At 42.6% G+C, this 24098-nt stretch overlaps 1 protein-coding gene across 2 annotated transcripts in view; it reads left to right on the top strand.

Moving 5' to 3' along the window:
• The window catches only part of MTMR7 (myotubularin related protein 7), a 71563-nt gene that overhangs the window by 37130 nt on the left and 10335 nt on the right, over nt 1-24098 (top strand). For both annotated transcript variants that reach the window (XM_074992847.1, XM_074992848.1), the window contains exons 7-12: nt 5038-5170; nt 15305-15414; nt 19189-19314; nt 19941-19990; nt 21570-21770; nt 23835-23975. In XM_074992847.1, the coding sequence (XP_074848948.1) occupies nt 5038-5170; nt 15305-15414; nt 19189-19314; nt 19941-19990; nt 21570-21770; nt 23835-23975 (761 nt within the window). The remainder of the gene's footprint in view (nt 1-5037; nt 5171-15304; nt 15415-19188; nt 19315-19940; nt 19991-21569; nt 21771-23834; nt 23976-24098) is intronic.

Genomic DNA, 24098 nt, shown 5'->3' with positions numbered 1-24098 from the left:
GCCATTCCACCAGCGTTATCACACACATTCAGGGGTGGCAGGTTTGCAGAGATTGTACTGGTGCCTAAAATGACCAGAGCCCACAGTCCTCCCTACCCAAGCTCCTGCTGCCCACCTGTCTATGGCTTGGGGAGGGAGGCTGGGTGCAGGTTCTGCCTTGGGGTAGGGGGGCTGAAGGGGGTGTGAATGCAGGTTCTGGGAGGGAGTTTGGGTGCAGGTGGGAGGCTGTGTGTAGGTTCTGGCTTCGGGTGCGGGCAGGAGAGGGTGGGGAGTGCAGGTTGTGGGAAGGAGTTTGGGGGCTGGAGCAGTGCAGGAGTTTGAGGGCAGAAGGGAGGTAGCGGGAGAGGATGTAGGCTCTAGGAGGGAGAAGGGCGTGAGTAAGGGGGAAAGGAGGTAGGAGGAGCTGTAGTTACTATGGCAACCCCCGCTCAGGCAGTGTCCCCTGGCCCCACCTGCTGGCACGTCTGTGTGCTGCTTGTCTCCCAGCTTCACCTGAGCTATTTAAAATGGTCGAGGGGGGGCCCCCCTGCCTCCACCAGCAGCACAGCAGGACTAGAGTGGCTCCCTACCACTTGCTCTGCACTGCCACAGGGACGTGTGGCCCCTTAGGGGTTGTCCCCGTGAGCTGTTTCTGGTGGTGGCGGCAGGGCCTGTGGGCTTTTTAAAATTGGCTGGGGGCAGCAGGTGTTGCCAGGGGATACACAGAGTTGTTGCATGCAGGGGCGGCAAGTGGGGTGGGTGGGGAGAGAGCCCCAGACTTCTAGGGAGCAAGGTCCCTTAAACCAGGAATATTCCTGGTGCCTGAGGAACCACAGAACTCACCATCTGTGCTCATCCGGCCACCCCCTAGGGTTTGCTGCCACCCTCCACAACTGAGTTCCTGGCTGCGAATCCTGTGCCCAGGGCTCTGAAGCCAGATCTGTCCTATTGGCCCCCCCGTCGAGTGAGAATTGGAGCTCCCAAGCCGCTGGGGGGCTGATTTGTTCCTGGCCCTGCACCCCACTAGGGACCATCCTGCATGACACCCACATAGGACCTTCAGCTTAGGAAAGATAGGCACTTCAGCAAAAGAATTCCAAGAGGCCAGCAGTGACAGAAATCAAAACCAGGGTGCGGGGAGAAGAGGCAAGTTTAGTGAGGGATAACTGCGATCTGTTAGATGGCTGGAGAGCCTAGGGTCATGTGTTGAACAAAAATTTTTGTGTGCAGGTATAACACACATACCTGTGTGGTTCAGTGCCCCATGTAGTGGCACCTTGACCACTTCACAGAGAAGGAATGAGTCTCCTTTACAGCCTAAGCTGAGGGTCAGCGGGCTTTTCGCTCAAACTGTAGAAGCAGCTGCACTAAGTTTCAGAGTCTAGGTTTGAGTCTGCCTGTGGGCAGTTACACAGGTGCTTACTGCAGCCATTAAGTAAAGAATAAACACTTGACAAAATGGAGTCTGAAGAGTCTATTGTGATTTTATTTTAATGCTATATGGGGAGAAAGACTGCTGCTAATAGAGTGGAAACAAGAATTGGTGTAAGAACCTGCAATGTCTAGGACTCTGGGCTAGTGAGGCTGCCACATTGCCATTGGAAACTTAGGACAGGTTGTTTTTTTGTTTTCTTTTGCTGCGGAACTCAATGAAGCTAGGCTGTGCAGGAAGCACTGCCCAGCAGGGAGGGAGTGATGTCCCCTGTAGCACGCTGATTGGCTCATGCTAGTACCTAAACAAGGAAGCCAACAGACTGCTTGTTTATGCTATGCATCCTGCTTTGTTGTAGACCCTAGACTCTGGCTTCTGACACTGGTGTGTCCTTGCCTCTGTTGTTCTCCTGCTGTCTGTGAGCTGGTGCATTATGCTCTGGGGAGGTGGGGGAGCAGAGTGAACTGGTGCTGTGTTGCTCTGCTTCCCTTTGCCACTGCCAATGAGCGTGAATAACACTGAGTTCCTTTAAAGACACAAGCCCTGCCTGCAGGACAGGAGGGATCTTACCATTCTGAAGAACGCTATGGAAAATTCTAAAATATATGCATAAAACTAGAGCTGAAAGCTATCTGACAGTGAAAATTGGACATAGTGCTCTTCATATTACATGGCTTTTCAACTGAAAATTTCAAAATGCTTGTGTTTTTTCAGTGGAATGTGTACCAATAGTCCCCTTCCCATTTTGGGAACTGAGAGAGAGAGAGAGAGAATTTTAATACCTCTGCAAGCCTAGGAAGCAAGTAGAAGGCAGGCCCAAGGCAAATCCTGATTGTCTAATGTCAAGTTCAGTGCACTTTCCATTCAATACTACTGCCTCTGATTAGATGCTCCGTGATGCTTTTGATTGCATTCCAAATATATTTTTCAGTTTAATCGGAATCTTAGTATTAAGTTCTTGTCTGGTGCAGGTGAGTATCTTTTGTGGTTTCATGTAGGTGCAGTTAGCAGCTGTGTCTACAGCAATCTTTCGAAAGATAATCTGCTGAAATATCTCTACTGGAAGATCTTCTTTTGAAGAAGTGAGTCCACACACAGACACACACAAAAAAAAAATGGATCGCAAGGTCAATCTGCTCTTTCAAAAGAGAGCATCCACACGGCTCCCTGCTCTTTGAAACGAATGGTCCAGGGATCAAAAAGTCCGGCACCGTGAGGACTGCTTTTTTGAAAAAAGGGCCCATGGAGTATCTACTTGTAATTTTTTTTTTTTTTTTTTTTTTTTAAGGAAGCTTTTGAAAGGAGGCACTTTTCCTGATTCGGGAGCAGAAAAGGGCTTCTGGAAGAATAGCCACATTCTTTCGATTTCAAAATGAAAGAGCGCATTTTGTGTGTGGAGGCTCCGCTTGTTCTTTCAAAAAGGCCTGATTTTTCTGAAAGAACTTGCTAGTATGGGCGGGGCCAGCATGCCCTCAGCTAGGAGAAGTTACTGTGACCGCTTGCTTGTTTTTTTTTAAATTGTTCCTGAGCGTCAAGAAAGTGTGTTTTTTATTAACTTTTTGGTATGTTGGGCATCCTCACTATAGCCATGGAAGATTAATGATCAGGGAAGAATTACGGTACTTACAAATCTGAAGCAGTAAAGTGGTTAATAGAACACTTCTGGTTATATTCTACAGTTAAAGGCAATGTTCAGTAATTGATAAGACAATCAAATTATGTCAGCTGGGCAAGAACAAATAAAACGTGACCTTGTAGCAGTGCCCTAGAGAAGGGTGTGTGGTGTATGTGCTCAGCTCCAGCTGTGAACCTGAATCCCCTCCACAGCATAGGGGGTAGAAATGAGAGCCATAATAACACAACATAATTAAATGGGCCTGTGATTTCAATCCATCTAAACAGTTGTCTTGTGCATGAAGACCCTTCTCATTTCCGCATGCTGACACTATGATAAGATCTGAACAGTTATTGTTGATTTAAATCACTATGTATTGCACAGCAGTACATCCTCTTTGTGTCCTATGAAAATACTTGGATGTTGTTGTGAAACTGGAAAGTTTTCAGAGGGACTGTTCATGGTATTTATTTTCATGGGACTTGAGAAAATTTTCCATTTTGGATGCCTTTTGCCTTTTCCTGGAGATATTTTTGAGAGTAAAAAAAAAAATCAATTTCCTTGCCGTACAAATTGTTCTGAATGGTCCATGTAGTCTAGACTCAGTCTATGTTATTAGCCAAGCCAGTTATAGGGTACAGAAGAGGAGATCTAGAGGGAGAGAAAGGAAGGGTTAAGACGACACCTGGGGAAGAGAGTGAGGTTGGGCAGACAACTATTCAGGGCCAAGCGGAAGTGTGGTGGGACAGTACTAGAGTAGCACAAGACTATGCTGGCTTGCTTTTCAGTGTGAATGGAGTTGCTTTAGACGGGGCAACGTCTTTCTCTCTTCCTCTTCTGCCAACTGGCGCAACACTAAATGTGTGTATTTCACTTAACTTTGCCTTCTCCTAAGTGCTTAGTCTGCAAACTTCACAACTTCAACTCTATGAACGTTAAGGGGCCACTAGTTCATCTAGTCTGAACTCCTTTATATCACAGGCTGCCCACTCTACCACAACCCACACACCAAACACAACAGCCCAAAGTAGATGAACATGTATTTTAAAACGGAATTTCAGCCTAATTTTTATGCCCTAGCTAACTCAAACACAAACAAATGATGAGGTTTCAGAAAGATCCTGATAGAGTACATACAAAAGGAGCTTATGCATAAATGAGGATCCGCCTCTCTGCGATACCATTTATTATAGACCATTCTTTTAGTCCTTAGGGGCTGGCTAAATCTGAGGTGCTCCATGCTAAAAGGACAAGTCAGGAGGAGGAAGTGTTTCTGGCTACCATAGGAGGGCTGGGTTGGAACTATTGAGAAGAGCCACTCCAGAGTAAACCTGTCTCTGCACCTCTTGGCACCCTCTCTAGCCTCACTCGGCTAGATGGATTAGGCTAAGAACCAGCATGGTGCCTGTGGAGAGAAGAGAAGGACTGGCACAGACACAAAAATGGTTTCAGGAGGCTGTTGGCTCGCTAGAATGTAGAACCTCTTCTGGCAGTTGGGGTTCTGAGGGGTGGAAGGGGCTCATCTGCATGAGGGAAAAGAGGGCCAAAAAGCAGGGAGAAGGGTTTAAGTGCCTGATGGCGGTGGGGGGTGAGAGGTGTGTGTTTGCCTTGTGAATGTAGAACCCTAAGGATGTTGCATACTCATCCCCATGCAGGTTACACCATAGTGCTGTTCTCTCCTCTGCCAATGGCTGATTTGATTATTGTTTAAAAATGCTAAAATATTAACAGTACCGTACAGTGTTGACCCATTTATGAGTAATTGAATAAATGCCTTTATGGCTTTCAGCAGCCTTCTAAAAAGGCGTAGCTACTAGACTGCATCAATAAAATGAGAGTATTGAGTAACAAGCTTTGAACTTTTAAATAGTTTAACTAACACCTTTTTCTTTTCTTTACCAAATAGACTTAGGGCTGTCTTTTGAGCATAACCTATATCCTGCTGTCTGTCAGTTTATTGTTATTATTATTATTATTTTTTTTTTTTTTTTAAACAAAACACCTTTTGCAGCTCAATGCAATGGCAAACAGAGCAGCAGGGAAAGGATATGAGAGTGAAGACAATTACTCCAATATCAAGTTTCAGTTCATTGGCATTGAGAACATCCATGTCATGAGGAGCAGTCTGCAAAAAATGCTTGAAGGTAAAATTTTGTTGATACCAATATATGGCGAGGTGGCCTAATTCCATCTCGCAGGTGTAAATCCAGAGTAATTTTCTCTGAAGTCAGTTGTATTTCACTTGTAAAGTTGGTGAGAAAGAAGAATCAGGACTATTAATATTGTACTGTGTATATCTCCTTCTTCACTAAAACACTTGTACCACATATCATCATCCAGAGAAGAAGAATAACGGAGGGGGAGCCGTGCCAGTCCAGATACTATCAAAACAAAAATGTGCTATTGATTACAACAGTGTCTTACTTTGTGTGACATTTCAGGGAACAAGTGAAATCCTGGTGCCACTGAAGGCAGTAATAAAAAGCCATATAGATTGTCCAGGATTTCACCAATATTCTTTTACTTTTATGGTTTATAACTTTGGTATTACTTTACCTTTTCTCCTGAAACTCAGGTGAAGACATCATAAATTTTAAGCCTTTGTTTAAAAAAGAGTTGCCTTGGTTTGGGTATTAGTGGACAATTTATATTGGAGTTTGAGCTTGTAAAATACGTAACTGTGATTATTTTTATTTCATGCGTAAATGTGGAATTTATGCCTTTTTAAATTGTAAATGCTAAGGCCTTCTTATGTTCAGTACAATGCAAGTCACATGAGGCCTGATTGTGCAATGCTTAATCATATGGATGCAACCCTTATAAACACGCATGCGCGCGTGCGCGCGCGCGCGCGCACACACACACACACACACACACACACACACACACACACACACACACACACACACACACACACACACACACACACACACACACACACACACACACACACACACACACACACAAGTAATCCAAGGGAAACTAGAGTCAGAAGGGTAGTTGTGGAGAAACAATGGAGAGTCCTGTGGCACGTTAAAGACTAAGGCTGTTTCTACACATGCCACTTTTGGAGGAAAGTGGCATGCTAATAAACAACCCGAACTATGCTAATGAGGCATGGATGCAAATTTCCAGTGGCTCATTACCATAAGGTCACGTGATTTGGAGTCTAGAAGATGTACTTCTAGACTCCAAAACAACGTGTAGAAGTGCAGCCCCTGGGGGTGTTCTTCCGGAAGGAAGTCCTCCTTCTGGAGGCCCCTTCTTCCTGAAAATTCCTGACTTCCCTCCGGAAGAACACCCCCAGGGGCCGCACTTCTACATATTGTTTTGGAGTCCGGAAGAATGACTTCCAGACTCCAAATCACGTGAGCTTATGGTAATGAGCCACTGGAAATTTGCATCCATGCCTCATTAGCATAGTTCGGGTTGTTTATTAGCATGCCACTTTTGGAGGAAAGTGGCATGTGTAGAAACAGCCTAAGAGATTTATTTAGGCGTAAACTATTGTGGGTAAAAACTACTTCATCAGATGCGTGAAGATTCTCATGGACTCTAAGTGGTTTTTACCCTTAAAAGCTTATGCCCAAATAAATCCGTTAGTCTTAAAGGTGCCACAGGACTCTCCTTTGTTTTGTTGAAACCAAAGTAATTCTTATGTCAGTCACCACCGATGTCATTAAGGATTACCCAACCCATTATTATGATTTTATATTTGTATTAGGTTAATGCCCAGAGGCCCCAATCATAAAAATGTCCCCCTTGTCTCAGATGTTATACAAATACATAAAGATGCTATCCCTTCTCCAGAGTTGGTGCTGAATTAACACATAACAGTCTGTCTGGGAGTTGATCTTCCCGAGTTGAGTGTAGGACAGCTAGTGGAGATATGCTAAATCGAACTCATCCTGGTACTCCTGGCAGTTACGAGGAGTAAGGGAAGTTGACGAGAGAGTTTCTCCCGTCAACCTCCTGCTGTGTGGACTGTGGCAAAAATCAATTTTAGAGAAGTTGACTCCAGCTATGCAATTCTTGTAGTTGGATATGTCTATCTAAAACTGAATTTACCTCCTAGTATAGACCGGAGCTGAGCAATTGGGGCACAGGGCTAGGGAGAGGGTATGACTGCAGGAGAGGATACTGACCAGGGGGACCAAAGTGGAGTCCTTGGTTAATTCAGTATTTTCAAGACCATTTATTTTCATACATTACATCAGCCTCTCTGTGGATTATTTTTGTAATTTCCTTGATCTAAAAGTTAGAGGATGAGACAGAAGGATTTTCAGTTAATGGCAATGTATTGTTTGTCTAGAAGTAAAGCCAAGTGAATAAACCTGCCCTTGTATTTGTTCAGCATAAGTCCCTCACAGATAATGTAATAAAAACATCCACCAAGCTGTGTGGAATACTAATGTGCTTTGGCTCTAAAATAATGCAGAAGTTCATCAGATGGGACGATGCCCAAAAGGCCTATTAAGCAACATCATTTATTTATTATGTATCTATGGTTTTAACATTTCACACAGTTTGGGAACCAAGTATCTCAGCATCTATTTTAAAGATGACAGCCTGTTGAAGCAACCTTTTCCCCCTTGCAGTCTTCCATTTATACATCTGGAAAGAATGATTAAAAAATGATACATACAAGAGGTCCAGGCCGTGGTTACAGGTACCAGAATATTAAAGAGAAGATCACCATCAGATTGGCTTGTTTACTACACCTTATGCCTTTCAGCTCAGGACAGGTGAAGTCAATTAAGAGTCAGAAAATCAATTTTAAAACAGTTGAAAATGCTTTATAAAATACTAGCAAATTTACCTGGCATTGTTCAGGTCCTTAAATCCATTATGATTTTTATAAAATAAAAGGAAAATGCACATGCTTATTTAATTGTATTTGTCAAAACCTGTGCCCCCTAACTCCCCTAGCCCCCAGTTCTGAATCTCTCCTCAGCCCTCCCAGTCCTAATCCCTGAACGTCTGCTCACTCCCAATCCTGACTCCTGAAACCCCTGAGGTCCCCCCCTCCAACTCAGCCCTTTGCAATGACTCCTGCTTCCCTGTGCACACATCCCAACCCCCTGCCCTGAGATTCTTCTCACCCCCAGACACTGGCAGTTCCCGGTCTTGTCCCTGACAGGGAGCAAGAACAAAATGTACAGCTTTCCTGCCTGCCAGGGCTGGAGTGAGGAATGCAGGAAACTCCACTTTTCCCTCGCTCCCTGGCAGTGAGAAAGCAGAACAGCAAGCAGTGAAGTTTGAGGTGGGGGAATTTCAGAACCATCCAGTCCCCCAGCCAGACCTTTATCTTGCTTTAAATTATGATAAGAGGAAACTGTATACCAAATTTGGTGGTGCTGGCTCTTAACCATATAGGAGGAGTTCTTGAACAAATAGATAGTTGTGTAGACAGACTCTGAAACTGTCTCAAATATGTAGTAGATGTAAAGGTGCTCTCGAGCCTCTCTCTTGTCCCAGTTAAAATAACCTGCCATCATCTGCTTCTCTTGTTCTTTTTCGAAAGGTCTTGCCTAAATTGTTCAGAAAGTAACCCTGAGTCAAAAGAATACAGATAATATTACAGTAAGCTCTTTCATATCCAGCATTCTATCATAGGGAACTCTCAAATAACTGGCATTTTAGCCATATGTAAAGTTTAATTACATTTTCCAGAAGTTCAGTGTAGTGAAAGAAAGTACAAATAAATACAACAAATACAGTATAAGTGTACAGTACTACTCTTGTTTGTAAATAAAGTACTGTGCATACATTTTTGTTTGTTTCTTAATATCTAATCTTGTTTTTCTTCAGTGTTATGCTTTGCTAGGTATACCTCTTCTTATCCAGAATTATTTGAATATCTGGCAACCTCCCAGTCTTGGGCTGCCAGATAAGAGAGGTTTTACTGTAGTATGCATTTAATACTAATTTTAAACCCTTGTGTTAATGTGTACTGAGCTTACCCTGTTCCAAACTACAGTGTAAATGTTTGTTTTTCTTACTTCCAAGCAAATATTTAGCTATTAACACACACACTATGTGCTGAGAGTGAGACATTGTGGAACATTTCAGGGAGCATGGAAATCTTTTTGAAAGAGTAAATGGATCTGAAAACAGTGGGCAGTGGGGAGATGATGATATGGGGACACAGAGCAACTGTTTCTGATCGCCCACTGGCATAAAATAGGGATGCTGTAGTTGCACTGATATCAATGGAGTGAAAATGGAGCAAAAGGAAAACTTGGTTCTTGAGTCTAGGATAATCGAGACCGCAGATGACTTGTCTATGATGGATTTCATATAAACTCCCTGATAGTGCTACCTTAGGTTTTTCTGACATAACAATTTTCCATCAGAAAATCCAGCGTCTTGGAGAATGAAACATTTTATGCTTTGTCAATTTTAATAAAAATTTCTATGGGAAAATATCGAAACTTTTTTTAATTTTGTTTTATTTTGATAAGGTAAAACATTTCTTTTTGGCTGTATCAATGGCTTAATTTCTTTTTGCCTTTATAGATGCGTATATTTGATATTTATATATTTTATTTTAAGGTTTACTTATAAAAATGAAACAATTTGATATCAAAACATCTGGATGATTTTGAATCAATTTTTTTAATAATTTATGTTCTGAGGTGTTTTGAAATGTTGACCGTTTTTGCTCTGATTCTGAATAAAAGCAAATTTTAAAATGTCAGAAGTTCCCATGGGATAGAATTCCATTTTCCAACCAGGTCATTCTTTCTGAAATGAATGTGGAAGAAGGGTTCTTTCGAAAACGAGATTTTTTTTTTTTTTCTGAAGGAAACCTGTCTACGTGGCTGTTTTTTGCATCCATAAAAGCCTCTTCTGGAAGCATGATAGCGTGAGACTGTACAAATTAGGCATGAGATATGTAAATCTGTACTTTATTTCTATTTTCAATCTTGCTCATTTGCTTTCCCCTTCTGGAAGTGGAGTGCTGTGTAGATGTGGCTTTCACAAATAAGTTAAAACACAGCCCTCTGATCCCTCAGGGGAGAATCCAAACATTGGATGAACTCCATATCCATTGCATTGGGGAGCCAGCGTGCAAAGGGCCTGGGCACTGCAGTGGCTCTCTGTGCTGGAACAGAGGGGTGATAGATGTGCATCAGAGGGAAATACCTGAAACTCTGGAACAAGGACTCCAACCACGGTGCTTCCTCTGTCTGTGGATTAGCATATTTGTTGCACTAACCCATGACCTAATTACTCCTCCTCAAATTTGCTCCATTTTCCTTTGCCCCAGGTAGTAGGATTTAGCACTAAATTTAAGGACACTGAACTTTCACTGAGTTGCTGTCCAAATAAATACAAAATCATTCAATGTATTGAATAATTTTAACTTGGTCAAATTCTGGCCAGTGCTTCACACATGCACCTCAGAAGATCCATAATCAGTGTGGAGAGTGCTGGGCCAAAGTCAGCTGAACGAATCCTGCTTCCCATGAAAAGCTGCCTGGAAGGACATAACAAGGCATAGTCAAAGAGTCAGGCAGCGTGGTCTATACCCTCGTGGGTGTACGTGTTGTGATCACTGTGGCCAGGCAGTATCTTTTATACACAACCTTTTCCAAATTATTCCTGTGCTAGGCAGTAAAGAATGCAGAAAGGAGCTGTGTGTAGGGCTGGTCTCAGCCAAATGGGGTGACCAGATATCCTGATTTTATAGGAACAGTCCCATGTGGCAGGGTCAGGCCAGAGGGCTAGCTGAGAAGGGGAGGAGCAACACATAGCTTAAGAACAGAGAGATACCGAGCAGCTGACCTGTGGAAGCAGCTGTGACGGGGCTGCTATAAATTAATTAGGGCCAGTTGAGCTCACTTAAAGGTGCCACAGAACTGGTTAAAAGGCCTCTCCTTATGGGAGAAGGGGAGGAGAGCAGAAGAGGAAGTTGGAGTGAGGCCAGGATTTGAGAACAGAGGTGGTGAGAGAGAGGTCACCCTACAATTAAGATTCAACATTAATGTTGCTTTGGTAGTATATTTGTATTCCCTCATTGGGTGAGTTTAGTTTCCATGCCCCGGTGGCTGCTAGGATTTAATCTATTATGTTATTTTCATTTAGGTGATGCACAGCATGCTCATTGTTTGTATTTGAACACTAAACATGGCGAATAGAGACTCCTGTTAATATTAGGAGCATCAGCTGCTTAGATGGGAACAAAGCCTGCTGTCTTTGCACTTCACTGGCAGTTCTGCTTGGCTGGGCACTGCAGGGTTTGGCACACTGACTTTGGCGTGCACACCCCCACCTCCATGACTGAACATAGGCCTTAAGTTGCTGGAAACAGGAAAATTTAACTTGCTTTCCCGTCTGGCGCTGTTGCAGGAGAGCACTCTAGCCGTGACAGTATGTTGTTTCTTCTCCCCTTCAGCCCAGGTACTGGGGAGAGGCATAATGGCAACCTGTGAGTTGCTCGACCTTCCAGACGGTGTGCTGCCCCAAATGGCACTTCCATTTTCCTGTGTGTAAGGTCAGCCCTGCCCCATCCCCTTGTCCATGTGAAATAGCTGCAGAGCCTTTTATAGTTCAAGCCTTTTGATTCCTTTTCTTCTGATACACAGATATTTGTGCGACTTCATGTACGTTTTGCCAAGTAACTGAATTCAGCATTCATTGAATTTAGTATTAGACTATAGCTCAGAAGTCAGTATCCCAGATTGGTAGCCAATGTTACTTAAAATATTTGGACTCCAATTTAGGACAAAACAGACTTTGTTCGGTTAAATGGTAAGTAAATATTGATTCTGGTTTGGTAGAAGGAATGAGCAAAGTAGTATTTCAGCTTTACCCTAAGCTTTTGCAAACAGAGCCAGAAGCTTCACTTAAAATTCAGCTACTGATTGCTCATGCTTCCATCTGCACAGGAACATTATTCATTTGAAAGACTGTTTGCTTTCAGTGCCATTACTTGGGGTTTTTTGCAAAAGCCTTTTGAAAATGGCTTGTAAAATAAACTTCTGTGACAATCTCTGTGTTCGAAGATTGCAATACTTTATATATTACACTTTAGGCTAATGGGTCTTACATGAAGAGGTTAAAGTCAAACTGAACCCTGATGTGCACTAATTCTGAATTTTGCTTATAGGGTGAAATCCTGGCTATAGTGAAGTAAATGAGAATTTTGGCATTTACCATAATGGAGCCAAGAATTTAACCCCTTCTTTAAAAAGTGTGTTAGAGTGTTGTGCCATATTCCATGAATCATAGAACCGTGCCATTTCTTTCATGGATGAGGAAAGCTGGTGCAGCTGTACCACGTCACCGGAGTTGCATGGTATTGTGTATATGATGTATTTGGCGCCTGAAATGTTAAAATGGGTGGCACAGAATTTGGCTTTTTTAAAGTAGGTGTTTCACTGGACTGAGACTAGATTTCACTTTTTTTTAAATGTTTTTTTGCCTGAGTTATTAATTTTTGAATAGCTGAAAAAGAGTATCGGGGATAGCCATGTTAGTCTGTATCTGCAAAAACAATGTGAAGTCCTGTGGCACCCTGTAGACCAACAGATATACTGGAGCATAAGCTTTCACAGGCAAAGACCCACTTCATCAGATACGGGGAGGGAGAATGAAGACAGATACCGTACTTAATTACAGTGAGATGAAACTAATATCATACAGATTGAAAAAAAAAATTCAGAAATGTTATAGAGGTGAAAATGTTAATTTAATGTGTAGCATGTAGGCTTTCAAGGGATCAATTTTCATGAAATGCATAGTGTCAAATGGATGATGCTTGGCTCTGTGAAGAGGGCAGGGGACTAGACTTGATGACCTCTCGAGGTTCCCTCCAGCTCTGTGAGATATATGTAAATTTTCATATATCTATATCTAATTCTCTCTGATCGTCACAGACAGTTAACAGGACATCTGAATCCCATGCTAGGTGCATACATTCTCATTGTGTATCTCTACATAATGATTTAGTGTTCACATCTGAGATTTGGGCATCCTTTTTGAGCCATCAAAGATGGAAAGGAGAGCTGAGTAAATGTCTCAACCCAATATTTGCTGTTTGCTCTGAACATTCTATGAATTGCATGTGTTATTTCAAAATGAAAAAGAAATAATGAGTTTTTAAGCTCTTTGAGGCAAGGACCTTTTTATTTTGTGCTTGTTGAGTGCTAGGGCTCCTAGGCACAATAGTAATAGTAGCAGGAGGAGGAGGAGAAGGAGTAGTAATAAGAATAATAATAATAAATGCCTACAGGAGAAGTCCTCCCTCAAGACAGTCCAGCTAATGATGGTCAAAACAAAAAAGCAGTCCAGTAGCACTTTAAAGACTAACAAAATAATAATTAAAAACAAAAATAAATAAATAATAATCACTGCATAAATTATTTTGTTAGTCTTTAAAGTGCTACTGGACTGCTTTTTTGTTTTGATAGTACATTGACTAGCCCGGCTCTTTCTCTGCTACTAAATGATGTTGTAATGGTGTGTTTTGGGATTCCCTCTCAGACTTTTTCCATTTGGCTTATCCAGAACACCTCAGTCAGTTCTAGGGGAACGCTAGGCCTGTACCTCCATTAATATATATCAACAAAATAACTTTTGGAATAATATGTGGGCTTCTAACAATCAGTATGTTGTGTGGGAGGATAAACTGTTCTGCATAAATTGGTGTAATGGGCATTCTCTCTGCCAACAATATATGCAAAGATGCAGCAATCACTACTCCTACCTCCACTGTATCACCTGAGGTCCCTGGAAAGCTGTAGGCAGCCAAGAGAATGGATTTTATTCACACTGTCCATTTGCAGGCTATTAAGATAAATATCAAATATTTATTTTGTATCAGGACTTCTAAATGTCACCCTGGGATGCTTAGCCCAGCACATCTATGAATAAAAATAGCCTTTTACCTGCTTCAGTGCTGATTAGAACATTCAGTTGTGGGCTGTAGATATCCTGTTAAATAATGTTGAAAATAAATGTATCTTCTTTAGAAATTTCTGTCTGAGAAGCTCCAGTTGTTTTCATGGTATTACAGTAAACTGTTTCATATCTGGCAGATTTGGTTCCGGGAGGTTTCTGGGTATTCAGATATTCTGGATAATAGAGAGGAATACCTAGCAATGCATAACACTAAAGGAAAAACAAGATTAGATATTAAGAAACAACAAATGTATGCAGAGTTTTATTTACCAGCAACAGTAGTGGTGTACACTGTAAACTTACACAGTATTTGTTGTATTTATTTGTATTTACTTATGGTTAAAATGCCAGTTCCAGGTAATAGAATGCCAGATATGAAAAGTTTTACTGTATTGAGTTAATCCTCGGGATGCTTCTTACAGATAGTGCACCTTAATTTGCCTGAAGTTAAGGCAAGCAGTTTCACTGGCTGGCTTCATTTGTTTGTGTCAAAATTCATGGCCACTTTTGAAAATTTTATCCTGCCGGACTTGGCCAAGGTCACATATGAAGTGTGGGGAAACCCCAAAATCCTCTTGACTCCAACTTTTGATCATTAATCACAAGATCGTCCTTTCCCTCTGTCAAAGAGTTCATATTTGAAAACTTGGCTTCCATTCCTACTGTTAAAATGACGACGAGTGCAATGGCACCTTATGGTCTAACAATTTTATTATGGCATATGTTTTCGTGAGTTGTTACTCACTTCGTTAGATTCATGAAGTGGAAGAAGAAGAAGCAGATAGTAGGAACACAGAGATGGGCATGTTACGTCACAGCTAATTCAGTCAGCATGGTTGTGGATAAGAAGGTGACAATACCTAAAAATGAAAATTACCTATTGTAATGAGAGAGATTTCCAGTTTTTTCTGTTCTAACCCATTCTGATGGTATCATGTTTGCGTATGAGTTCCAGCTCAGCAGTTTCACGTTTCAGCCTGTTTTTGAAATTCTTTTGCTTGAGGATGGCAACTTTCAAGTATGTGTGTCCAGACAAGTTAAAATGTTCTGTCACAGATTTTTGTGTGTTGTAATGCTTGATGTCTGATTTCCGTCCATTTATTCTGTTGCATAGAGTCAGTCATTTGTCCAGTGTACATGGCAGAGGGACATTGGTGGCACATGGCAGCATATATCACATTTTTAGATGTGCAGGTGAACGAGCCTCTACATGTTGTATAGAACCTTAAATATATTCAGAAGAAATCATTCCATTCTAAAAGATGTTTGCTTTACACAAGGAATCTGTGAATTCCTGTGTTTGAACAGTCATCAGAAATCTGTGAAATAAAATGTTCTGTTATATATTAAAAATGTGGCTTGCTTTGCAGTTTGTGAGCTGAGGTCCCCTTCAATGAGTGACTTCCTATGGGGCCTGGAGAATTCTGGTTGGCTAAAGCACATCAAAGCCATCATGGATGCAGGCATCTTCATTGCAAAGGTAAATTATGTAGAACTAAATCAAAACTGATTGATTTGATGCGGAAAACTGAAGGCCAGAGTCATTGTCGGTGAAATGCCATTGGCTTAGGTGAAGTTACATCAGAAAATATGGCCCTATATGTGTAATGCTTCTGTGATATGAGAGAGAGAGAGAGAGAGACACACACACACACACACACACACACACACACACACACACACACACACACACACACACACACACACACACACACACACACACACACACACACACACAATTTTAGTGCGGCAAAAGCTGTAATTTTGACACTTTGCTTGTAAATTAGCTTTCTATTCTTTACTCTTGAGTGTGCTAATTACCTGAATTGCCGTGTGGGCTCTGCTAACCAATACTGTGTATCTTTATTTCCCAACTTTTCCCTTCAGACAATTAGTAAATCTGTTTCTCTTTAAGTTTGCCTTGTTGCAGGTTGTGTCACAACACTACCTCTAAGCAAGATTGTCCCTGTGCATATGTATCACAATTAATTATACTCTGGCCCCAGGTGTTTAATGAGTCAATTTCTTTTATTGCCAGAACCAACTCCTGCCTGTTACCAAGATACACAGTTTTGTTGTGCCTGTGTGTGTCCTCTGATATCAGAGAGCCAAGATGGGTAGGGGTGGCAGATTGGTAGAAATTGTTTGTTTCCAGAATGAATCCAAGTCCTTTTTTCGATCATCTCCTGGCTAAGGGTCTGGGAGGGAGTTTGGATTAGGGAGGGGTGCAGGCTGAGAGAGGGAGTTTGGGTGTGAGGAGGGGGTCTGCAGTGTAGACTTTGGTGTGACAGTGTTTGGTTGTTAGGCGCAAGCTCTGGGCTGGGGCAGGGGATTGGTCTGGGAGGGAGTTTAGGTATGGGAGTGTCTGGGGTGCAAGCTCTGGGTTGGGGAGCGGGGAAGGGTGCATTGATGGTTGACGGCTCTCGCAGGGAGCTCAGGGGCTGGAGAGGAGATGGGGATGGAGAGGGTTGCTGGTACAGTGCTTACCTGGGATGCAGGCACTAACTCTGCAGTTCCCGTTGGCTGCAGGTTGCTTAGGGTTGGTGGCAGCATGCAGAGATATTCCCTCTCCCTCCCAGGGCCACAGGGACATCCTGGCAGCCATGCATGGAGTAAGAGCTGCAGAAAGCCTCCCTAGCTCCATTGGACTGCTGCTGGCGGTGGTGGTGGTGTTGGCAGTGCCCCTGGGCCCATGTAAATTGCCTGGGGTGGCAGGCAGTTGGTGGGGGGGTGGGGGTTGGGACCAGGCCCAAACTTTGATGGAGCTGGGCTTCTGGGCCACGAATATTTCTGGAGCCCAGGCAACACAGTCATGTAACTCCCCCTGGAAGGTCAGTGAGTTAATATCCTTTGTTGAACCAACTTCTGTTGGTGAGAGAGAAGCTTCTGAGTGTACACAGAGCTCTTCTTCAGGTCTGGGAAGCGTGCTCAGAGGGCAGGTCTGCAGCACCAGCTTCCATTGGCATAGCTGTTAGGTGTCTGGTGAAAATGCTTTAAGCTGATACCAGTAGAGCTCTCCGTTGTCAGTTTAATAGCTTCACCTCTGTGAGATGTGGTGATTATGTCGATGGGAGAGCTCCCTGCTTAGGGGGTTAAGGTCAGTATAACCACGTTGCTCAGAGGTGTAGATTTTTCACACCCTTGAGCAACATAGTTACATTGAAGTAAACATGTAGCATCAACCTGGTGAGAGCATCCCAGCTCAGTGCAAGGTGGAACAGATTGTTTAGCGAAAGTAGTTAACTCATTATTTCATTGGACCATTCAAGGTAAGTGACCTCTTAACACTCTAGGCATAGGGGGCAAAAACCTGGTGAGAAAAAGGGGGAAGTGACTGTTTTAATATGCCATAAATCCAATTTCTTTATTCCATCCAGCATTCTTAGTGTCTAGCAAAGTTCTGAATTGAAACTCCCAGTATTAAAGTACTTAACTAAAGAGCGTTAACTAAACCATCTGTTTCATTTTGTATTTAGCTGAGACTCTCTGTGCAAGTTTCCCAGTCCTGAAGGTCTCTGTGTGAGTTCGAAAGTATCTCTCTCTCACCAACAGAAAATGGTCTAATAAACAGTATTACTTCACCCACCTTGTCTCTCTGTTACCAAGGCTCTAATTCAAGAGGAGCCACTTCTCTTGCATGCTTACCCATTTGTCCTAAAAACAACTGTTTATGGTAACTGTCTATTTTCTCCCATGGAACAAGCTAGAGATACATGGTGATATTCCAGCTGTCTCTAGAATTCATTAGGTGACATCTTGGCCCCACTGAAGTCAACTGGAGTTTTGCCAGTGACTCCACTGCTGCCAGGATTTCACTCATTGAGCTCAGCATTAGCCATCTTTCCCCCAGTGACTTGTTTAAGTAATGTCAGCAAATAATCTTTATTTTTGTTGCGTATGTGCCCATTATCTTCTTGTTTTTCTTTTTTCTAGAATGCAGACCTATTTGTATAATGGTGGTGGTTGGGTAAAAAGCTTCTTGGAATTTGTGCTCTATTTCTGGATATTCTCTAGCATCCAGATTTTTACTGTTGCTCATTGTTAAATACTGGTATTTTGCCCACTTTGTTCCATTCTGGTGGCATTATCTGCATCCTAAAATAAACATCAATGATACACTGTCGTTGTTCCACTTGGATTTAAAGTTTGGAAGAGTTTATTTTTCTAGGTACTAATTTTCTTAACTCATTTTATTTTTCTCTGTTGAAATTTATGTACAGCTTTCTTTATACAGCATAAAGAAACAAAGGGCAAAAACCTTATTTAAAAAAAAAAATCCTTTTAATCCATAATGAGCTCTAACTTCCCCCAAAAGGCGTTCCTGGATTTATGAAACATAAACCTTTTCTTCTTTGTATAGGTCACTTATATAATGCCTGAAACAGCTCTTTGCCTAGTAATATAACTTAGGGCTACAGAATTATAGACTTCAAAAATGGCACACTGAATATAGGCATGCATCACAAATACTGGTTTCTCCTAATGTCTCCATAGACGCTTTGTGGTCTGATACTCTTGTGTTCAGTAAACTTCTTGAACCGAAGAAATGGTTTGTCAGATGGAGATACTGCTGCTGTTGGTCTAGATACCTTAGAGACTTAGATTTCCACTGCTACCATGGGATCTCAGCACCTCACGTTTTGTAATGCAATTACCCTCCCAATATACTACTCAAGTAGGGATGAGTAGCTGTCCCTACTTTATAGATGGGGAAATTGGGGCTCAGAGGGGCTCATTTGAAATCAATAGGAACTAGGCACCTAAACTTTCGAGGACTGGGCCTCAATTTACACAGGAAGTCTGTAGTGGAGCAAAAACTTGAACCTGGGTGTGTTAAGCTGGTACTCTCAGTGGGGACAACAGCCATGGGCCTTGGGGTAAGGTGGGAAGGGGGCCTGGCTTGACACCCCAGAAGGGGCAGGACCAAGGATGGAAGAGGTGGTCTGTGGTCTTCTAGCTGGTCAGCCCTTAGCACCACTCAGGCTATGGCACTGCCCTCCCAGTCCCCCATCAGAGCCATGCAGAGTGGTGGAGCTGTGCTGCTGAAGGTTTTTCAAAGGGGCCTGGATCTCTCGCGACTGCCAGTGCTACTTCAGCAGTGGCAGCGGTCAGAGATATGGGGTCCCTGTGCAACTGCCCCTTTCGCTCCTCTCTCCTCCCTGTTGGTGGGTGTGAGCACCCTAACCCACTGAGCCACTTTTACCTATTGCTACAACCTTATTTGCTATTTCTGTGAATCTTTCTGTATTTTTAGGCTGTGGCAGAGGAAGGCGTCAGTGTTCTTGTTCATTGCTCAGATGGCTGGGACAGAACTGCTCAGGTTTGCTCTGTAGCAAGCCTCCTATTAGATCCATTTTACAGAACTCTGAAGGGATTTATGGTAAGCGAGCCTATTTACAGAGGGTGTAAATGTTCCCTGTCACCATGTGCACACGATGAGTACTAGTGTTCTTTGGGTGTAGAGGAAAATAACCTTTTACTTAAAAATGTCTTTTCTTAAGTAGAAACTTGCAAAATACAAAGTGGTTCAAATGATCAAAGCCAAATTATTAAAATTAACATCTAACATTTGGCTGCATCAAATGCACATCGTTGTCTTTTTTTAAAAAAAAAACAAAAAAAAAACCTGTCTTGTTGCCCAGGACATTGTTTTGGGAGCATCCGTTTACATTTGGGATAAAATTTTCAAGGATGGGCAAAACTTTGATGCTCATTACATTTGGGTATAAACCAGGGGTTCAAGTTTTGGAAAACCAAGTTTGAAAATCTGTTCTTTTTCAACAAAGGGCTTGATATTCAAATGAGGTCTGGAAGAGTGTGCAAGAATTCTTACCAGCCTTATGGTCATTCCTGCAAGCATAACTTTGCGAGCTGATCGAAGTTAATTAGGAAACGATAGGGAATGGTTCTGTTTTGTTGAAATGCAGCAGTGCTTGTTTCTAGCAGTCTTTTGCTTGCTTCAGAAATTAATCTTGATTTCATTATATGACGCTTTTCTCATCTTAGGTATTAGTTGAAAAAGACTGGGTTTCCTTTGGGCACAAATTTAATCACCGGTAAGGCTACTCTAAGATTTGTTTTCTATATGCATTTTTCATAAGGGAAAGTCAGTTCTCTTCTGTTGCCACTTTAATTTTGTTTATAAATGACAAAGAGAAAGTAAACAAACATGATGCCTTCAAGTTATTCATCATATCTTTTTTCCATTATTTATTATACACTGTTGGAAAATTAAATTGAATTATTATATGCTTACCATTCTTTATCTGTTGTTTGTTATTGAGTACACTGGATGCTTGTCTTGTGATTACTTTTAAAGCATTCATTTTGAAGTAAATTTCTGTTGAAATCAATGGGAGTTCAATAGGACACAGGATATCTCATGCAGAATTAGGTTCCCGATCGGGAACACATCCCTACTCAGGAGAGCATGTAATTTTAGGCATGTTCTTAAGTGCAGTTAAGGTCAGGGATCTGTTATCTGAGACATACTCAGCCTATTGGCAAATATTCTTTCAAATTAAAACAAAATATGGTTCAAGTGAAGGGAGTAAACATAATGTTCTGCTATGACAAATTTTGTGCCTCCAAATGTCATCAGAATGGCCACACTGTGTCAGGCCAGTGGTCCATCTGGCTCAGTATCAGGTCTTCCAGTAGTGGTCAATGCCAGGTGCTTCAGAGGGAATGAATAGGACAGATAACCATTAAGTGATCCATCTGCTGCTGTCCACTCCCAGCTGCTGACAGTCACAGGCTAGGGATACCCAGAGCATGGGGCTGCATCCATGACCATCTTGGCTAATTTTGGCCTTCACAATATCCCCCTGGCAATGAATTCCCCAGGTGGATTGATTGTGCATTGTGTGAAGGAATATCTTTTTGTTTGTTTTAAACTGACTGCCTATTAATTTCATAGAGTAACTGCAGGTTCTGGTGTTGTATGAAGGCACAAAGAACGCTTCCTTATTCACTTTCTTCACACCATTCATGACTGTTTAGACCTATATCACATCCCCCCTTAGACATTAGTCCTAGTCCTTCTTAATCTCTCCTCCTGGGAAACCTGTTCCATATCCTTAATCATTTTTGTTGTCCTCCTCTGTACCTTTTCCAGTTCACACAGGTGTTTTTTTTAAGATTTAGCAACTGGAACTGGTGCCAGTATTCAAAGTGCGGACATACCATGGACTTATATGGTGACATTGATATTTTCTGTCCCTTTCCTGATAGTTCCTAACATTTTGTTAGTGCCTCTACAGTAGTTGATGGCTATAAAAATCTCTGCGCAAAGGTCGCCCTGGAGATGTGCTAATGGTTGTTAGACTGATGAGGGTGATAGGCATGTAGCCCATACTAGTACCAAGCGTAAAACGCCGGGGGGGATGATGGAAGATTCACCACAGAGCTTCCCCAGTGTGCTCTGTCCTGACTGACAAGCCCAGCAGCTTTTCTGTTCTATGATCTGAGGTTTCCAATCCTCCCTGATTTAGCGATTGATTAAAATTCACTATGAAAGCCATAACTCAGCTCTCACGCACTCAAAGCATTTTTCCCCGCTGTGTAGTGATGTGGTTTTCATGAAGAATTTCAACTGGATTTCAGGTTATAATGATCATGTCTTGCATTATTTAGGTATGGTAATTTAGATGGAGATCCAAAAGAGATATCCCCCGTGATTGATCAGTTCATCGAGTGCGTGTGGCAGCTAATGGAACAGTTTCCCTGTGCCTTTGAGTTCAATGAAAGATTTTTGATCCACATACAACATCATATCTATTCCTGCCAGTTTGGTAACTTCCTGTGTAACAGCCAGAAGGAGAGACGAGAGCTGAGGTATGATTTTCTATTCTTTAACTGCCTAGGTAGGTATATGTGGGTTTTGCAGTGTGTATGTGTATTGAAGATTTAAAATGTCTGTATAAATGTACATGCAGCGAAGTGCAGCAGTCTGCAATTTTTGCCTGCTTTTATCTGGCAAGATAATTTAACAAAAAGTTGAGCTTCGGTAATATGCAGTGCCGGGTGCGTAATCTGTAGCTGGGGAAGAGATTGAGAGTCTCGCTGAGCTTGGCATAGTCCTCAGTGTGATTGTCTCCATGCCAGAGTTGTGTGCATATGAGAAATCCATTTCCCTGCCTAGGGTTGAATCTTCATATTTCCCCACAGCCAGATTTGTATCTGTCCCACTGCTTTTGGGTGAGGAACTGGGTGGGGCTCCTGATGGTGACACCCTCGTTACCCTGGTCAGGCGTAACAGTGAATTGACCTCCTGTGCTGGTAGTTTTGTTCTCTGTGTACTGAAGTTTTTGTGTTCATCACATACTCATCCCACCTGCTGTCCAGCAGTAAAAATGCCCAGGTTTCTTCTCCACTAGCCCTGTTTTAAGGTGGTGTGGGCAGATATCATAGAGCTGTTTCAACACCATCAGTGAATACACATCACCACGGCAATCCCCTGCCTGTAGTTGCTGTCTCCTTTCTGGGCTGACACTTCCATAAAAGTCTTCTCATTGTGGTTTTGCAGCCCCAGAAGTCTTTTTCTGTAAGCCTCAAGAGGCAGGTCAAGTAGAAGGATCAAAGCTTTTTAAAAAAAAATGCTCGTAGTTCACAGAATCTCTCTATATATATTTGTCTAGCTGCTTTTATGCCTCTTACTCCCAGTAAGACGACAAGCAGTCACATGGTGGTCTCTCAAGGTTTGGTGTAATTTTATGATGTCATAGGTCAGAGAAGAGTTAGGAATCAAGCCTAGGGTCAGAGCTGGGGCATTGAAGCAGGGAGCTGGAGCAAGGCAGGAAGACAAGAACTAGGAACAGGAGAGGAAGGCAGGAATCAGGAAAGAAGACCGAGTCCAATGTAGCATCCAGCCAAAGATTCATACAGTGGCTCTCACAACTTTGTGTCTCCTTCTGGCTTAAGTAGTGAGTCTGAGTTACACAAAGAGCTTGGGCTTCTCTTCCAATTGGGAGCTTTGTGGGCAGTGCCTCTGGGGAGCTAAAGTCCACCAGCCCACACTGCCTGCTTGTATCAGCCAGCTGCTGTGGCCTGGAGACCCAGGTTGAAGACCTATGATCCCTCTGAAGGAGGTGAGAAAGGGCTTACCCTCCTCCATGAGATCAGCACCCAGGCTGAGCCACAACATTTACAATGATGCTTTTTAGCACTGTAGCTCACAAAGCACCCCACTGTTTTTCAAATTGCATCTGCACAAACTGATTATCCCTAGAAGCTGCAGTGACCTGCTCACAGAAGGGAATACAATTTGGCATACATAGCTCCTCCAACCTCTAAGGGAACAGTGCTCCACTGGCAATTGGACATTCCTCCTATAGAGGGAGGGCTGCCATTATCTGTTAGCTTGCCATTCAGAGGGTGTGTCAGCCCAGCAATCTGTTGCCACCTTGAAAGGTCAGCAAGGTCTGACCACTTGCGAGCTGCGTGAGGTTTAACTGCTGCAGGAGGGGTCTGTGCACTAGGCCTATGTAGGTCAGCAATATCACAAAGTGAGCAGTGAGGAGGTGTAGGAAAGGCCCTGGGATTTATGAATATACAGATTCAGTGACCTCAATGCGGAAGAGATACAGAGAGTCAGTGACTGCTGTTCCATTCATAGAAGCCATGGGTGTGGGCCCTGAAACAGAAGCTGCATTTTATTTACTCAGCACCTATACATTTCACATTCAGCCACTCTGGCTTTTCAGAGGCGCATTGGATTTCACCTTTCAAGTCCAGTGAAGAAACATTCTACAACTATAATTTGTGTAAATATCTTAAGAGGCTCTGCAGCTTATTCTAGTGACTAGCAAAGAGCATTGACATGTCTGCCCTGGTCTCTGTGTATACCTGCACCTCTGCCAAGCAGCTTATGTATTTTTCTTTTAAAAAATTCTTTCCCAGAATTCAAGAACGAACATATTCACTTTGGGCTCACTTGTGGAAGAATCGTGCGGATTACATGAATCCTCTGTATAGAGAAGACCACAACCAGACCCAGGGCACACTGCGTCCACAGACAGCTCCCTGCAATTTCTTGTACAAGTAGGTGAATTCACTTGTTGCCACTTCGTGGTGCCTGTTACTTGTGGGTGTATTAGAACAAAGCTGATCATCTCAGAGCTTAATCTTACACTATACCTTTTATTGTAGTACACTGATAGAGTG

This window comes from Carettochelys insculpta, chromosome 4 (genome assembly GCF_033958435.1).
Source record: "Carettochelys insculpta isolate YL-2023 chromosome 4, ASM3395843v1, whole genome shotgun sequence".
Taxonomy (NCBI): domain Eukaryota; kingdom Metazoa; phylum Chordata; order Testudines; family Carettochelyidae; genus Carettochelys; species Carettochelys insculpta.
Note: the sequence above shows the minus strand (reverse complement) of the source record. Positions and strands in the feature narration are given on the sequence as shown.